At 35.5% G+C, this 19054-nt stretch overlaps 1 protein-coding gene across 1 annotated transcript; it reads right to left on the bottom strand.

The window, feature by feature from the left end:
* Positions 1–753: 753 nt before the first annotated feature.
* LOC128230341 (WD repeat-containing protein 76-like) lies at positions 754–17516 on the bottom strand. The gene is made up of 14 exons (XM_052942531.1): positions 17377–17516; positions 14953–15084; positions 14603–14686; positions 13619–13683; positions 13157–13292; positions 12557–12696; positions 11790–11943; positions 10544–10708; positions 10068–10189; positions 9290–9391; positions 8284–8436; positions 7760–7813; positions 6125–6227; positions 754–5224 (listed from the first exon to the last, which is right to left on the bottom strand). Exons 1-14 carry the CDS (start codon positions 17416–17418, stop codon positions 5075–5077), a joined length of 1602 nt encoding a protein of 533 aa, XP_052798491.1. The 5' UTR covers positions 17419–17516; the 3' UTR covers positions 754–5074.
* Positions 17517–19054: the final 1538 nt, after the last annotated feature.

The following is a 19054-nucleotide window of genomic DNA, read 5'->3' on the forward strand; positions in this document are numbered from 1 at the left end:
GACACCATATGGCACTTAAACTATGCTTTCACCTTGACACCATATGGCACTTAACCTCTGCTTTGACCTTGACACCATATGGCACTTAAACTATGCTTTCACCTTGACCCTATATGACACTTAACCTATGCTTTCACCTTGCAGTATTTGGTGTTGTATGTGACACATTCTATTTGTGGGAAGTCTGTGAGTACTTTTAAATTTGGCTAAAGTAACAAAGCAGACATGCAATGTCAACATGATGCTGGTTGTCATTCAACAAACTTAACCATGTTTGTCGCCATAGTGGCAGACGACATTTTTATATCAAGCTAGCTTTCTGTCAGTGTATGTATGGTTGTCACAAAGTTTGTCTTAATGAAATCGTCATCACTTCAGGAGAGATTTTGATGAAACTCCAAATGAATGATAAGTACACGCCATAATTATTCTAGTAAATGTCACCATGACTTTTACCTTTGACCTATTGACCACAACATCACTACGGGTCATCTATTGAACATTGCCAATATGCAAGTTCAATATTCTACATCAGTTTGTCCTAAAGTTTTTCATCGGAAAAGCCTGTAACTTATAGTAAAGGTCACCATGACCATGACCTATTAACCTCAAAATCAATAGGGGTCATCAACATCATGATAGTGGAAGCTATTATTGGTGATCAGATATTATGTTCACTGCTAGTATTAAATTCCCTCTTTAATTCTTTGCAGGAAATAAGTAGGATAACATAGTTCTTGAATTAGTCGTTTATTCATTTATCAAACATAGATAGTAAAGCATTGGTTAAAATAATGAACACAATATTGGCTCTGAAATAATACATCACATAATGAGATAAGCTTAACTCTTTTTGAATAATTTTAATTACAAGTGAACACAACAATATTACATTAAATTTACAACAGAAACATTTTCGTGATGTATACCATATGGAGGTATATCATCTTATTTTAGATCACAATAATATCATATTAATTTTAAACAGATGTTTGTAAAACATTTTGCTTCTTGGCCACTTAGTTAAAAACATGTATTTGATTGCATTGATGTTTTTTAAGAAAAACATTGACCATAACCTCTGGTTCCTTAAACAAGGGTTATCTTATAGTCAAGTAAAACCCATCGATGATGTTTCATGATCCAAAGTTCAACTGTTCATTATAGTAATTAATTTAGTAATTATGCAGACACATTTTTTCCAACAACATAAACTATGACCTTGAAAAACTATTGGCTGTCAGATTGACCTTCCAGCCTCACATCAGGATATGACGGGGGTCATGCACGTGTGAAGTATAACCACAGTTGTTTAATGGTCCTAGGTTAAACAATTCACAAGCTATTGTGTGGACAATGTTTTTCAAAGAACATTGGCTGTTAACATGACCAAACATACCGTACAGTTATATTCTGGTCAGTGGTCAGTACAACTAACCAGTGTAGTGTCATGGTACTGTTATTTATTTTTTTTATTAACATCAAGGGCATCCTACCATTGTAGTTTCACAGAACTGGGTCAAACCATTCTAGAGGTAATTGTGAACAGCACTTGGTCTTGAAAACTTTAAATGATATTTTGCAAACCTGTGTTCCCTGGCACATACATGTTTTTCACAGAATAAAGATGTTAGTGATGATACTATAATTAAAAGAGATGAGAATTGTGATAAATCTGGCAAGATCAGTTCAGGTTCAATGTAAGTACATTATATATATATAATAATGGAATCTTAAAACAAGTGTAACATTTAGACCTAACACAGACATACAGACTCACATAAATTCTTACATACTGCTACCCCACAATTGGATACACAAAATGAATAAAACATATGGCCCAAATATCAGGAAATTAAGTACCTTTTTTGGCCAAAGATGACTTTTCTTTAAAAATTTAAAAAAACTTTATACATAAAGAGAACATGCTTTTAAAACAAGCTAAAAATTATCATTTCGAATTATACCACTCTGTGATATGGAAACATTGAGTTTGGAGATTGAGAAATGACACGTTTTTTCATGATATTTGTGCATGGATTTGTTTTAATTTACCGATATCATGCATTATGCCAAAAATGATTATCAAATGATTGATCTGCATGCTTAAGAGAGCTGGATCATGTTAATTTTTAACAAGAGATGTTTGTCAAACATTATGCCCCCCTGAGCGCCATGTTGTCAGGATTATATGGACAATTCAATGAAATATGCATGGACCGAAATGACAGCTGATTTGTCACTGACATTGGATGCCGTTGAGGCAGTTTAAAGATTATGACCATTCATAGTTTGAGGATAGAGTGTGTTATGACCATGACCTTTGACTCTATGACCTCAAAATCCATCTGAGTCATCAGCTGGTCACCAAAAATCTAAATGTCAAGTTTGAGGGCCATGGGTGCAGGCATTGACAAGTAATCACACAGACAAGCTTTTTCGTTCAAGGTCACTGTAACCTTGACCTTTGACCCGATGACCCCTAAAATCATAAGGGGTCATCTACAGGTCAGACACAACTCCAAGTCAAGTTTGAGGGCCATGGTTGCAGGCATTGTCAAATTATCACTTGAAACATTTTCGCATTCAAGGTCACTGTGAACTTGACCTTTGACCCAATGACACCTAAAATCAATAAGGTCATCTCCCAGTCAGGCCCAACTTCCATGTTAAGTTTGATGATCATAGGTTCAGGCATTGTTGAGATATCACTGGGAGAAGATTTTAAACTTTTTTGCGTTGAAGGTTACTGTTACCTTGACCTTGGCCTGATGACCCCCAAAGTCAAGAGGGGTCATCTTCTTGTCAGGCCCAACCTTCATGTCAAGTTGGATAATAATAGGTCGAGGAATTGTCAAGTTTGCTTTCAAGGTTACTGTGACCTTGACCTTTGACCCTCCTAAAATCAATAGGGGTCATCTACTGGTCAGGCCCAACCTCCAATTCAAGTTTGAGGGCCATGGTTGCAGGCATTGTTGAGTTATCACTTGGACAACCTTTTATCGTTCAAAGTCACTGTGACCTTGACCTTTTGCCCAATGACCCCTAAAATCAATAGGGGCCATCTACTGGTCAGGCCCAACCTCCAAGTCAAGTTTGATGGCCATGGGTGCAGGCATTGTCGAGTTATCACTCGGACAACCTTTTACCATTCAAGGTCACTGTGACCTTGACCTTTGGCCCGATGACCCCCAAAAACAATAGGGGTCTTCTACTGGTCAGGCCCAACCACCAAGTCAAGTTTGAGGGCCATAGGTGCAGGCATTGTCGAGTTATCACACGGACAACCTTTTACCATTCAAGGTCACTGTGACCTTGAACTTTGGCCCAATGACCCCCAAAAACAATAGGGGTCTTCTACTGGTCAGGCCCAACCACCAAGTCAAGTTTGAGGGCCATAGGTGCAGGCATTGTCGAGTTATCACACGGATAATCTTTTACCATTCAAGGTCACTGTGACCTTGAACTTTGGCCCCTAAAATCAATAGGGGTCATCTACTGGTCAGACCCAACCTCCAAGTCAAGTTTGAGGGCCATGGGTGCAGGCATTGTCGGGTTATCACTCGGACAACCTTTAACCATTCAAGGTCACTGTGACCTTGACCTTTGACCCGATGACTCCCAAAAACAATAGGGTCATCTACTGGTCAGGCCCAACCTCCAAGTCAATTATGAGGGCCATGGGTGCAGGCATTGTTGAGTTATCACTCAGACAACCTTTTACCATTCAAGGTCACTGTGACCTTGATCTTTGACCCGATGAGCCCCAAAAACAATAGGGGTCAGCTACTGGTCAGGCCCAACCTCCAAGTCCAGAATGAGGGCCATGGGTGCAGGCATTGTCGAGTTATCACTCGGACAACCTTTTACCATTCAAGGTCACTGTGACCTTTACCTTTGGCCCGATGACCCCCAAAAACAATAGGGGTCATCCATGGTCAGGCCTAACTTCCATATTAAGTTTGATGACCATAGGTCTAGGCATTGTTGAGTTATCACTCAGACAAGCTTTAAAATTATTTTACCATTTAAGGTCACTGTGACCGTGACCTTTGACCCCTAAAATCAATAGGGGTCATCTACTGGTCAGGCCCAACCTTCATGTGAAGTTTGATGACCATACGTCCAGGAATTGTTGAGTTATCACTCGGACAAGCTTTGGTCTACCGACGGACCGACATACCTGTGCAAAGCAATATACCCCTCTCCTTCGAAGGGGGGCATAATAAATTGTTATTTAGACAATATAAAACTATACAATAATCACATGAACAAAATCCGGCCATTCTAGTGACCAAAATACTGGCACATTTAACATAAACACCACATGACAATTATCACATGAACATATGTAGCCTGCTACTGCTGTTTGCCCCCATGACGACATTTCATGTTATGTAAGATCTGGCCGTTTTTGAAGTTCTCATGGGTCAGACTTTTGGATCTATTCTCAAAGCCAATTAAACCCATTTTTCCTAACCTGTACAAAAAATCCTAAGCAAATGCCCCTATAATATGTCTAGAGGTAAAATAATACCCATGCCTGGACTCCGGGAAAAATACAATGAATTACCACATTTGGAGCTCATGGATTTAATGGTAAGTTACAATATGGTTCCCAATTCCTATGTGCTTGCATATATGTATCTAGTGTACACAAACTGAATGAGGGAACCAAAATAATATGTTGTCCCAAAGTAAATAGTTCAGTCAAATAATTACATGCAAGTTAGTTCAGGGCCTTAAAGGATCTATTCTTTGTTATCTGTAGCTGCTTTATAAGAATAAATAAGTAAATTTGTAAATTTTCTCAAGCTGGGCTTCGGAAACTGGCAGGATGAATTGTCTTATAATTCTGTTGTATATCTATAAAAATATCCCAAATTTTAATGTGAGCATTTAATTTTGTTTTAAAATTGACAAATTTTAAGTTACAAATATTCTCAAATTGTCCAGGTTCTTTTCCCCAAAATTGACCTAAAAGGGTCTGGAGATGATCACATGAACATGTGTTGTCTGCCACAACTTTTTGCCCCCACAACGACATCTCGTGCAAGGTGGTTATATGAGATTATCACTTGAACACATGTAGTCTGCCACTGCTGTTTGCCCCCACTACGACATCTCGTGTAGGATGAAGGGCATTCAGGGAACATACAGAACCCAAGTAGGTGTCATCTTTAAACGAGTGCAAGCGTTTTCCCTCATCACTGAACAGGGTGATCTGAAAATATAATCACACAATGGTACTAAGTTTTTTGTGTCTTGTATTTTTTTTCTCAGTCAAAGAAGGGTCATAACTCAACAAAATTTACAATAAAGCAAGATTTATATATATATGTTTTGTTTTAAATAGTAACATGTGCACAAAGTTTCATTGGAATTACCCAGTATCTGGATTTTTTTCTATTATTGCCAATAACAGAAATCAACATATTGATGTATGTCACATTTTTTTGCAATATTTTCATTATTTTTTCTATTTATATACTTGCCCATATAATTTGTCAATAGAATAACAATTTGCTTATAACTTGTGCTCCATCTATAATAAAATATTATGTTTTTGCATGACAATGTGCTAATTAAATGCAATCTAAGGCTCTTAAAATGCTTAAACCCTATGAGCTTCAGGGGGCCTTTTTACAATCCAGAGGGAACCCTGTATTGGCCAGGTTAAAGTTTTTCCATGCTAATCATGACAATGTCAGATAATAAAGACAATAACATGTCTTTCTTGAAATCTGACATGCTTAAAATAATCCTGCACATTTTAAAATGCCAAAATCTGAAATACTTCAGTACAGCAATATTGGGAGAGAAGATAACTAGTGTCCTGACTCTTGACTTCGTACAGTATTTCATATGTAGCTCGTTCAGAATCATTCTTACTTGTTGGGCTTAATCTTTTCTGTCCTGTTTCTTCTGTTTATTTATTCTTTATTTTTACCCAAAAGTTCTTTTTAAAATCAGGTTCTTCCTGTCCATGATAAGGAGGGCTTTAATGAAGTACACTCGAATAGTGCTCTGCCTACAAAACTTAGCTGCAGGTTCCATCATGTTCTTATCCAATTTAATAATACAGTAACCCAGAATAAAGTTACACTTTCTGGGTGTTACATACCTCTCTAGGTCTGTTCATACTGCCAACCACAAACACATCTTCCCGTGCAGGGTGCCAGCTTGCACGGAATCCTGTCAACCAGCGACCTGTGTGGTTGTTGTGACTGAAATGATCAAATATATAAATGTAAGATATAAGGCTTCAGTTCTTTCATTACATCAGTAAACAAGAGCACTGAAAAGCTACGTGCGTTCATATTGCCCACAACAAACAGCAAAGCCAAGTGCATTCATATTGCCCGCAATGAACAGCAAAGCCAAGCACTTTCATATTGCCCACAACGAACAGCAAAGCCATTTGCATTCATAATTCCCACAACCAACCGCAAAGCCAATTGCGTTCATATTGTCTATGACGAACAGCAAAATGTGTTCATAATTCACACAACCAACCGCAAAGCGAAGTGGGTTCATATTACCCACAATGAACAGCAAAGCCAAGTGCATTTATTTTGTCCACAACAAATCTACCATTGCTAGTGGTCATTTCATCAAGGTCTACTATCTTTCCTATGTAAGAAATCGCTCCTAAGATACATGATGAAACCAGCTTTCCCTCGACGCTGTAACCCTGCCACCAGTGTTGTTGTTGTAAATGAAATGTGGAACATGGCATAGTGTGGAAATGTTAATATACTAGTGGAGACAAGTAACTGATCATTCAAGAGCATGTCAAGGGTGAAAACAAAAAGACTCTATCTGCTTTATTTTTTAATATCTATCACAAAGAACCTTCTTGCTTACAACACTCAATTTACTGCTTAAGCCCTTATTCATGTCCTTTCATTTTGCAGCGGAAAATTTCTTTTTCTTTTTGTTTGGAAAAAAAATGGAGGCTTTTTTGCAAGTCTGTTAATATCTATTATATCCATAAAGTGTTTTATAAGTAATTGCCAACACCCAAGATTTTACATAAGCAACATAAGCAAGACATGTCAATTCTAAGGTAATAACAAGACCTGGACTAGTTTTCTTCAGAAATACAGTGAAGCAAATAAATCAAATAACAAATGATGTTTATGCTTATTGATGTTCCGATATGAAGTGAATATGTATATATATATGTTCAAAACCCATTAAGATAAAAATAAATACTGATATTTTTCTGAACATCTGTCACAGCATGTATGTTCCCAATGAGATTGGTATGTTCCTAGAATAACTTCACTAACATAAACGTCATACTAACCAATGACTTTGTTTTCTAAATATGAAAGTATGTTAAAAAACAAAAGAAAGGCTTGTTTAAACAAAAAGAAAGGCTTGTTTTTCTTATAAATAATTGTCTTTTTTCCTATCACAAGTGCAATGGAATGCCAAATCTTAAATTTAATATCTTTTTAACGAGAGCGGAACAGAGCAAATACCTATCTATGTCTGTTGTTTATTTTTTATGTAGTAAACTCAAAAGTTAACTTATTAAAGGCAGAGTAATGATCCTTCCTATATAAGCACTTATTGTTCCTGTTAACATATGTACCAAGTTTCATTTGAATATCTTGAACAGTGTTAGAGTTATGGCCTAGGTTAAGTTTTGCAGGATGCTGATGGCACAATGACTATGACACTCCCCAGACTTTATTTCTTTGCACAACAATATGAGCTTATAATTAAATCACAATTCAAAAATACATACGCTATGGACTTTTTCAGTTTCATGTTTGAGTCGATCACAGACGAGTCGAAGATTCTGGAAAAGAAATTACAACATTGCTTGTGGCATGAGTAATGAGTATTATAGGGTATGGCCTGTCTTTGTGAATGTTCATTGCTTTACAAGTTAATTTCTTTACAGCTTGCACAAAAGGGTAACAATATGATTTCTTTTATCGTGGGGAAGTACTGTTTTGAGTGATGAAACTGACTATCCATTGACATCTGTACGTTTTAGTCCTTTTAGATAGTTGGGAATAGTGCTCAGATAATATGTGATCCTCTTTAGAGCTACTTTGGTTCTTCACAAGCGTCAGCGAAAAGCGCAGTCATACAGTGAGTAACACTGAAATCCCCTCCATTAAATGTTCCTCCTGGTACAGTATTTTTTAGTGGTGAGGTGGGAAATTAAATCTGCAACCCCTCGGTTGATAGTCAGGTGTCTTACCGCTTGACCACAAATCTACCACTTTACTACTATCATTAAGACTGTAATATTATTCTTACTTGAGTGTGTCGTCCATGGAGGTTGTGAGGATGTATTTCCCCGTTACCGGGGAGAAGTAAGCGCTGTTCAAGTTTCTCCCAGAATGCTCCAGTCTCACTATTGCCTTGCTCTTCTTCACACTGACTTTCCGTAAATCCCACACACAAACAACCCTGAAACAAATATCATATAAAATTTACTTAACTTTTATGCCATAAATCATGATTTAAAAGTCTACAACAAGGAATTTTCAGCATAAATGTACACTTCTTGTATTTTTGTCAATGACATCATAATCATCAATAGCATTATGGTTTTCAAATGATATACCAGGATATAAAGTAATTAGAAATACCAGGATAACCAGATTTTAATGAGTTGAAGTTAATAATTTGAAAAACGACTGACAATTTTGCTGAGGGCCATGGGGCCAACAGTTGGTCCAGGGCCAAGCCCTGGGTATGGAGTAAAGGGGTGACAGCCCCCTGGAAGCTCCTGGAGTTAAGCTTTTTATAAAACATTTCAAAGATTCACCTTACACATTTGACAACTTCAGAGACAAAGCTCCTTGGATATTTATGCTCCAGCAGGAAAAAAAACACAAAATATACATCAGCAAATTCAATTATTAGGGGGATGAATGAATTACAGAGGGAGACATTGCTCAAATTCTTGCCCATTAATTATAAAACATATGTTCAATAAATGTTGCAAGTTTCATTTGATTTGTAGGAGATCATTTTCCCACAAAAAGTGCAAAAGCCATGATATTCCACATCACAAACTTCTTTTTGAGCCAATTTGACCATTTTAAACCCTCTAAATCTGCTTCTGTCCTAACAGCAGCCCCCAATCTCCATTTGGTTTTTCGCAGACTGTTCAAGCTGTTTAGTATTGTACCCTCCGGGTTTTGTTTAACTTTTGTTTATTAAAATTTTAGCCATGAATCATATCTAAACATGTGACATGGTTGATAAAAACATGACTGGGATACTAGTAAGACACATCAAACATGTTTTTTTTTACCCTCCAACTCCTGCCGTGCAGAAGTAATCCTTCTGTGTAGGATGGACACTGACAGTGCGAAGGGACCTATCAGCCAGTTCATAGGTGTGTTCTGCACAGGCCCTAAAAAAGCAATATATTCATTTTTAAGTATAATCTAAGCATCTCAGCATGAACATTCGATGAGTCAGAGCTGTTTTTTATTCAATCACACAAGTTAGTGTTAAGTTCTTGACTTTATTGTAGTTGTGTTTTCAATAAATTGTCTGCTTATAAGAAGTTATTGAATATTGGACCAATCAGAAGGCTTTATAAGGGTGCCATCCATAAGTAAATCATGCATAATAATATTCAACATCTTTTAAGTTTTTACCATTGTTTCCTTAGTCTAGATCACTTAGGCCAAACATAATAATGTTGTGATTCTTGTAACATGTTAAAACTCAACAACAAAACAGGCTAAATAAAAAAACGAAGGAAAGCATTTTATATAGGAAAATTGTTTCAATGTATTCATGTACATGTATTTCATGTATTTTTTTACATACATTCACTTTCTGACATCAATGTTGCTAAGAAATAAACACAATACAAGTAAACTGTACCACCTTGTTCAAATAATAGTGACACATGGTTATATTTCTAATAATAAAAAGTTCTTTTATTCATTATATTTTAAACAAAAAACAATTAGGTAGGGACTTAAAAAGGTCAGGAAACCGAAAGCACAATTCTTTTTTTGTTTGGTCTTATGTAAAATTGTGAAATTATGTACACAAGTCAAAATAAAATTGCTCACGAGGCAGTTCTTGTGTCCACTAACGCTACACAACCATTGTTCTGTGACACGAGCAGTGTGTTTGGAGAGGTGAAGCTGAAGTTGCGCAATAAAATGTCGTCCTCTTCTGGAAGGCTGTACACCTGAAAATGTATCAATGGAATACTTTTACATATATTTGAACTTCACCTACTACCTAAGAGGCATCAACAAACTTAGAATTATCATTGTATAAGAATTAGTCATTAACTTGCATAGGATTTCAGAATAGTTTCTTTCATCTGAACTTCGAGGACTGATCCTGTCAATTTTAGACAACCTCAGTTATATGGCAAAATGAAACTATGATTAAAACATTAAACAATACCCAATGTCCAAATAACCATAAATAAAAAACATTATCTTTTAAATTTTACATCAACCTTATTAATCTTGACTTTACAAAATGTTCATTTAATGGTTCATTTTACCATATAACTGCTTACACATATACACACCTCGTCAAAAATGCCCTTGTTCAAGTCTCCATGTCTGAGTGACCCATCGTAACTGCACGTGTAGACGGAATGTGTTGCAAAAACTGGAAACTCGAGCCCACAGATGGGTCGGGAATGTGGGCAGTAGCAGACAACACCATCTGATTCAGAGCTCTCTTCACTTTCCTGTTCATAAAAACATTAAGACTGGTTTTTGTCCTATTTACAGTCCCTTCGAAAATACTTCCATTAGACCACATATAAAGTCATCCTAAATTTCTGACTTTTTCCAAGTACTAGCCATTGCATACTTTTAAAGGGTTATAACCAACCAATAACATAATGACCACTCTGTAACACAACTCTGACAGTAGATTACGGCTTTACTACTTAAATTTCATCAATGAATATTTACACCTCAACTTCCATTCTTTAAATGAACTGCCTTTCGGCAATTGTGTTTATCGATCGATTAACCCAACATCTTCGGATATGTTCGGATCGCAGTTCATTGCATAACAATATACATGAATACTATTGATCTTGTTATTGTTGGAAATGTGTCAGCAGGTCCCGTAAAATATAAATTAACATTTTAGAAAGTGTTAATTTATTATATTTTAAATGTTTTGTTGCCATAAGTGTTTCAATTTTACATTTAAAAGTGATTTCAAGTGGTTTTATCTTTTCTCGCGTTATTGTGAGTCATTTGAAAAAAAAATGTTTCCAGTTACAGTCGGGGCACAGAATGGGTAAGAGAGGATTACTGAAAGGTTTTCTAAAATGAAATGAAGCATTGTTTTAACAATTCTTGAATGAAATAATAAACTATTGGTGTAAATAAAAAAAATATATTTAAGGAATGAATTGCGGGTTTGATGTCATTATCTTGGATATGAACGCAATTGGGCTGGTCAAAGTACGCTCCACACACTTAGACCAGCCCAATTGCATACATACCCCGATAATGACATCAACCCTGCAATTAATTCCTTAAATAATAGCACATGGTCTTATAGTTCAATGGATAACTTTGACCATCTCCAACATTGAACAAGTGATCAGGCAGAGCTATAATGTTTTATTCTTTTCACAAAGGTGAAAAATTATTATTGTAAAAAATATAAGAAAAAACCCATCTTTTTTTTACTTTAACTATTGCCATTTTCTGATAAAACCCTATTACTAAACTGGCTTATTATATGTGAGGAATGATATACAATGGAAAAAAACAAAATACATATGTCCTTTTACAATTTCTCCCTACCACATCCCAGATTCCAAGTTTTCCCCATTTATCCCCAGTGGCGGCCAGTAGACGGGATTTCCCAGGATGGATGGCAACAGAGAACGACCTCTCCGGTGTAACCTTGGCAACGCTCTCCGCAGACATACGTGCCTTACTCATTCTGTCTATATACCTGCAATTACAGAACTTGTTAGTTAACATAATCAAAACATTTAAGCAATTTTTCATTCTTAAATCTGAAGTATGGACAAACGACCATACATTAAAATCGAGAATCAAGTTCACAATGGTAGTCATCAAATCATGTTTAAAAGTTTGCCTTATTTCTGTCAATTTTTATACTTTAGAAAGTTCTAAGTTGTTGAAACTAAATGATTGATGTAAATACAAAAAAAAATCTTCCACAAAATACAAGACCTAAAACCTTGGGACATTGTTTTTCCCCATAACTTTTGTCCATTGTCAATTTAGCAAACATACACCAGACTGGGACAACTTTCATGGACTCTAGACTGTACATTAACACATATTTTGAGGGAACAGTGCACAATGGTTCAAACTCCATAAAACAAAAAAAACAGATTCTAACAGGTGATAAATGTCAATCCTGAACTGAAAAATAGCTGGCCTCTGTTTAAGTATGACCTATCATGCCCATATGTCCTACCTGGCATAAAAAATCTTTACAACAGTCAGAAGTTATAAAGCTCCTAATCCTGATAATAGGATTAATCCAGAATTTTAGGATCCCTGAATATCAGGTACACCAACCATAACATACTCACCTCTGAAGGTCTTCTGAGGCAGGTTTGTGTGTGTATGTCTTATCCTTAAGGATCTGTTTCGTTATGGATGTGTGGTCATCCTCGGAGCTGGTTTTATACAGGGTCTCCTTCATGTCCAGTGGGCCACTGTGAGGACGGGGCTTAAAACAAGGGATCAAATAATTATGTTATGTAACATGTTACTATGTTTTCATATTGAACACATTTGTCATTTCCTGATCCTGTCTGATACTAGTGTTCATAGCTGCCTTTTATACACTGAATTTTAATGAATCAATTATAAAGTTTCTTAAAACATATACTGCATTTTCCTAATTCAAGAAGTGTTCAACTTCTTGTTTTTTTATATTTAATAAAATGCACTAAATAAATAATGCAAATGATTTATGACATTATTTCAAGTTAAAAATAGCTAAATGCACTTTCTTAGGTTAAAACATTTAACAGTGAGCTAAAACATGGAATAAATCAAGGGAGGAACAAAATATAAGGCAAAAGCCCCTTTTTCACCACAAAAACAATAAGGGTGCCTTCTTATTATGAATGTGCAAGGCATGACAGAACACTGAACATTACAACCAAGCCAAGGCACACACTTACATGTTCATCGGTTGCTGGTACAGAGTACATCGCTCGTGCTATCACACTCTCCGGAGGTAGCTCTATACCCTCGGGGGTTTTGTTCTGAAGTCGCAAACTTGATCGCCTTGGTAACAACTCAACTGGTGCCTTCTCCCTAGAATAATTTTTTTTAACCAGGTTTTATATAGGACAGTGTTCTGCAGAAGAGAGACATGGACTGGGTGCTATGGTTTAAAGGGAATATTGTATCGAGCTGTGATGAAATTGAAAATTATGAATTTGACAAAAAATGTTCTGGATAGTCTTTATTTGAAGTGATACTTGGTGTATACTGCCAACTATGTAAAGTTTGTATGTAAGTATATGTAACGTTTGTATGTAAGTATTTCAAGTTTTAAATAATCCAAAAGAAATATTTCATTATCTGATAAGCATTTAATTCTATAGAGGCACAAGGGTGCACATGCAAGTCTGGCATACTTTTTAAGACCCCTCTGAGATGGCTTGCTTGGCTTCTCTTTAAACTCCAGCAAGTCTTGTTTGGCCTGAAACAACAACAACAATAAACATTAAATTGTTCAAACATGCAACACTTAAAAAATAAATTATCAAAAGTTATCAAGTGGCCAAAGTTTTCATAAGACTGCTGACCATAACCTTTGACTCCTCAAGCATTGGGTCATCTATTGGTCAATGGCAACATACTAATGCACATATAGTTTGATGGTCCGAGGTCAAACTATTCTTTAGTTATTGTGTGGACAACTTCATTACACTGATTGTTGACTTAGACCTTTGACCTCGAAAACAATGTCGAGAGAAACATACCAGTATACCAGAATTGTTAACAACATATGAATGCCCAACCACCAAACCACTTTCCCACCTGTTTGTCGGCATTCTATAACCTCATAATTTTTCATTGAAAACCCAGGCTAAAATTTTTAAACTGAATTTGTCTAATTTGGTGAACTTGACTTGCTTTAACATGTCAGACAGTTAAAAATAAATAATTGTTTTCTTGATTTACTGATCATTTTCCAGAAGCAGATGCTATACGATCGGAGACAGATCATGTTTTTGGTGCAAACATTCCCACAAAAACATCAAATAAAAGAGAACAAAAAAAGTTGTAAACACTCTATTAAATGCTTTGACAATTTTTTTTTAATTTTAGGGACATCTTAAACGACACAGTGCATTTTAGAAAAAATCCATAACTGGATCAATAATTGATCAAATTGTGGCTAAAAAAATGCAGTAGATAAATTCAATGTAAAAGTGATATCGCAAAGTATTTTTCTTCCTATCAGAATAAAGTTTATTTTGTTATAGTTCTTTATGTTGACATTGTTTGTTAGGTAAAATAAATCCCAAGATTTTTCTTAATTACTTTAAATCAAAGAACTGGATTGAGTTTTCAGTCCTATACTTTGATAACTTTATAAACTTCATGCCACTTACCTGATCAATGCCAAGTTGCCTCAAGAACTCCTGGTTCTGGCGGACATTTTCCTCAATTCTTTTTCTGTATTCTTCAACATCATCCTTCAAACAATGAAGCAAATATTAATGAACATATGCAATTGATACTGCATTTACTGACGGGTTTATATGATTGAATAATTGAATGTCTGTAAATATTTTTAATACACACACAGTATTGAACGATATGAGGGCAAAACTAACATTGGCAAGTAACTCTGACATTCAATTTTGCCTCAGATGATATATGACCCTCAAATTTAATATCATTATAATAAGCTGATTTAAAGCTTGAATATTAGGAACAATCTGTGACACTGTGGCCATACCCCAAAGTCTGACGCATCACTCTCCGTCTCTGCCTTCACATCCACAAAGTTCTCCTTAGGTTCATCCTTCACTGGTCTTTTCTTTATCTTCTTTGGTTGACTATGACTAGATTTCACAGGTAAGACATCCTCCTGTTTAATATAAAGAGGGGTGTAAATATAATGGATGAAAAGAGACAGAAAATCCCTCTAAACTTTAGTAATTATATCCAGAGCCACTTATATCCATTACAAGGCACTTTATAATATTTTAAGTCATATGACCCGCAAAAATGAACTTTACAACTGTATAATAGTCTGAAATTGAAACCCTATTTCAGAATTCTTTCCGAACTTTAACAACCCTGAAATGTTCATGCATAGCAAGGCATTAACATTTTTTCAATCCCTATTCTTTGATTTCAATGATATATTTATATTTTCAGCCTAATAAGAACCTTCTACAACCAATTAAGCGAGTTAATTGAGCGAGTATAAATACATTTGTACTGGTCAAGTACTGATTCCTGAAACTGATTTAAGTGGTACTTTCACAATGGACAGCAAAAGCAATTTTATAGATTTTCACCGTTACTTGTTAAGCTGCTCAATGTCAGAGTATCAATAAATAACTAATTTATTGCATCACTTCAATATTGTTATATTATATTAAAATTTAAAGTCACATTAATTAATACCTTATTTCCGATGAAATTGTGTTGAAATAATAAGCATTGTTTTCAACTTTATAAAAGCTTACGAATGATATCAATAATGAATTATTTTTTTTTAATTTAAAAAGGTCAGACAGTTATTGTTAGTAAAACAATCCCTGAACTTTGCCCCAAGCGTTCAACTTTCAGGGCAGTGACTTGGTGGACGTCAGGGTGCACAAAGCCACCTTTGAAGTTTAAGTACCATGGAAGTACATGTATTTTAAAAGCATAAGATTGCATTTTTTCATAAATCTAAAGAAAACCTCCAGATTCTTCTACGGTCCTGTAGTAAGCTAGGACACCTTAAGTCATACATGTGAACTCTTATCAGCTTGACCGCCAAAATTTACCGTTAAAAAAAAATTGGCCTTGAAAATTGCATTTTGCGTCCAGTCAAGGTCATACAATTGTCAAAATGTTACTGACGTCATCTGGTCACACATTGCTGGAGGGCAGAGATTTACAACATGTACCTGCCATGATCCGGCCAATTAGCATAGTCGGCTATTATTAGTCCAGTGTTTTCATAACATCCCAAATAGGTAGTCCAAATAATTGTACATTGACAGATTTTTTTTAGATTTTTGATATGGCAAATCCTTCACGTACAAATTGTTTAGTATCAAAAGTGGGTAGTTGTTCCAATCAGGATTCCGGGTTAAAGCATATAGCGTCTACAAAATATCATAAAAACAAGAAATATTACCAGATAGATTTATTTTTTTTTAGTTCCGTGCGCACACAAAAAATATCAAACTTATAATTATGAGTTTGACGGCTTTTCTTCATTTCATTCTGTCAAAACATAACGATATATACATGAAGGGCACCTGCAAGGCTTCAGGGCACAGTTTTAAATCGCTCGGAACATTTCGGCCATGGCCGAGTTGTTACGATTGTATAACGAGGTCTATCTCGAAGCTTTGTCGGAGGAGGCCGAGTTATTACGATTGTATCGAGTTCTTCCCCTTCGCATACTTGTTATCTGTGTCAGTCAACTTTCGTTTTATTGGAAAGGTAAACAACTTGTTTTAATGCATTAAATGCTTGTTTAGTGCAAAATAACATTTCACTTACATGGTAAAATATGAATTTAACTCTTTATGATCAATTTCAACCATAAAATACTTCACTTAAAACAATTTCAATATTTTTAAAACACTCCCGTTTTTTGCACATTCCTGTTTAGACGTTAGGGATTGGAAGAATCCTGTATAACATGTCTATTATTTTAGACTACCAAATTTCAATATTTTTAAAACACCCCCGTTTTTTGCACATTCCCGTTTAGACGTTAGGGATTGGAAAAATCCCATATAACGCGTCTATTATTTTAGACTACCCAAATAGGCTGACAATCAGGGGCAAGAAAACGTCTACACCAATAGTGTGTATAAAGTGATAACTTTGTATACGCCACATTCAGGAACATGTTGTGAAAGTCTATCAGCTTTTTCTCTGTAAAAGTTTCATCACAATGCTTCTCTCCCGAGTGCATCAAAGCTCACAGTTTGTTGTTTGTTTGTAAACAAGGCATACAGTGTTTCTTCTTTTGTTCTTATTATTGCTAAAACGGGAATAATTGCCAGATCGAGCAATTTTGTACGATTGGACAAGTTTAACCAGCCTGTTTACCTCAGTTTGTACTGTCGCGCTGGAAATCATTCAATCTTTAAAATGTATAAAATCACTGAAAAGTAGAAGTAAAGAGTATAAAACAAATACAAACTTTTCTCTTTGATGTTGATCTTCGTGTTCGTGAAGAAGACATACTCAGTGGTGGAAATGATCGTCGTTAATTATAATAAAAGGCTCGTAACATTTGCTTTATGTAAAACCTTACATAACTGTCAAATTTTTGCGCCAAATGGAGTACTCTTCAATTGAAGATTAGGAACAAGATAAAGACATAACGGCAATGTTAAAAACGACCAGACGAAGTCCAATCGTTTTGGGCTAAAACTCATATTAATTCGTAAAACATGTCTATAAAACCTGGGACCAATAACAAGTCAATCCTACTTCCAGATAATACATAAGATTGTCAAAATGCGATATATCAAATATTTTCATAAACTAGTCGAACATTTTCTAAAAGGAGAATCCAAAATTCTCCCAAAATTTCAAAATGGTACCATGTTCAAATCGCCTGCAATTTTCTACTCCGACTGGACTGGGAGAACGATCAAAGGCGCGCTGCTAAGTTTTGCAGCTTTTACATTATTTCATGGAACTCAAGGGCCGATTAGCAGAACGTAATATTAGAGTTCCAAATGTACCGACTATAGAAGCTTGATAATAAAGAAACGTTCAAGACCTATACTTCAACCTGTTATTAACACCTTTGTCTTTAATATAAACCGTAATATTAATGTTACTTTCATGCTTTGTAGAGTGATCTTTTGAAAATATTTAATTCGACTATACATTGTATCTGTCGAACGGTTAGTGTCATAGTGTACCACCTATACCCGTACAATCGCTAATCAAACATGAATAAAGCAGGCTCTGCCGCAACTAAAGTTAACAAATGCGATTATTTTTATGATTTCTAAATTGTCCTTTTTCATAAAAGCTAAGTGTTAATCGATGCTAGGTGTTGATTTCACATATTGTATTGATATCATCGCAAGGCTATGACTATATTTAAATAAATTATTTCAATACGCCTACAGTGATTCTATAACTACCAATGATGTCATTTAAAATATCCATCTGGGGTTGATTGTAACTGTGTTGTTTCATTGATATTTTGACGGCGCGCATAGTATAATAGTCGCAAAGAAGCGAGGTAGATACACACCCACATTCGAACTTGAACGATACGTAGGCATACTTGTAGAATTAAAAAGGAGAGAAATGCAGACCGTCTACATGGTTTTTGGAATTATCCTGGCAATGGTTTGTGCCACCTACGCCGGAAAAATTAGTGAGTATTTATTGTTTCCTGCTCGTTGAAGCTGTATGAAGATCACGTTTTAATGTTTCAAATATTTAAAATATAAACCTTAATCTAAGAATTAAAATCTTGGTGCATGCATTAAGTCATCAGACAGTGAAAGCGTGTCACCATTTCCCCATCTATGCTCTTTAGTTGTTTTAATAATTTTATTTGATGAATGAATTGCGGGGTTGATGTATTTATCGGGATATGAACGGAATTGGGCTGATCAACGTGTGTGCAGTCAGAAGGACTTGGAAGATGAGATCTAAATATTTGTTTTTGAATTGTAAATTTTAATAATAACATTTGGTACAAGTGTCTGGTTGATATCTTGTAAATATGTCTTACTCCAAGGTGGTTGAACCTATTTGTACTGACCGTTTCCATGTGGTTGAACTAATTTTTACTGACCGTTTCGTTGTGGTTAAGCCAATTTTTACTGAGCGTTCCAAGGTGGTTGAAC

Source organism: Mya arenaria, chromosome 4, assembly GCF_026914265.1.
Source record: "Mya arenaria isolate MELC-2E11 chromosome 4, ASM2691426v1".
Taxonomy (NCBI): domain Eukaryota; kingdom Metazoa; phylum Mollusca; class Bivalvia; order Myida; family Myidae; genus Mya; species Mya arenaria.

Coding starts and splice junctions, on each gene's coding strand:
- LOC128230341 (XM_052942531.1), bottom strand. CDS start 17,418: ATGTCTTCTTCACGAACACGAAGATCAACATCAAAGAGAAAA. Junction 12,697..13,156: donor TACCAGCAACCGATGAACAT/GTAAGTGTGTGC, acceptor CCTTGTTTTAAG/CCCCGTCCTCACAGTGGCCC. Junction 10,709..11,789: donor AACTTGGAATCTGGGATGTG/GTAGGGAGAAAT, acceptor TTTTATGAACAG/GAAAGTGAAGAGAGCTCTGA.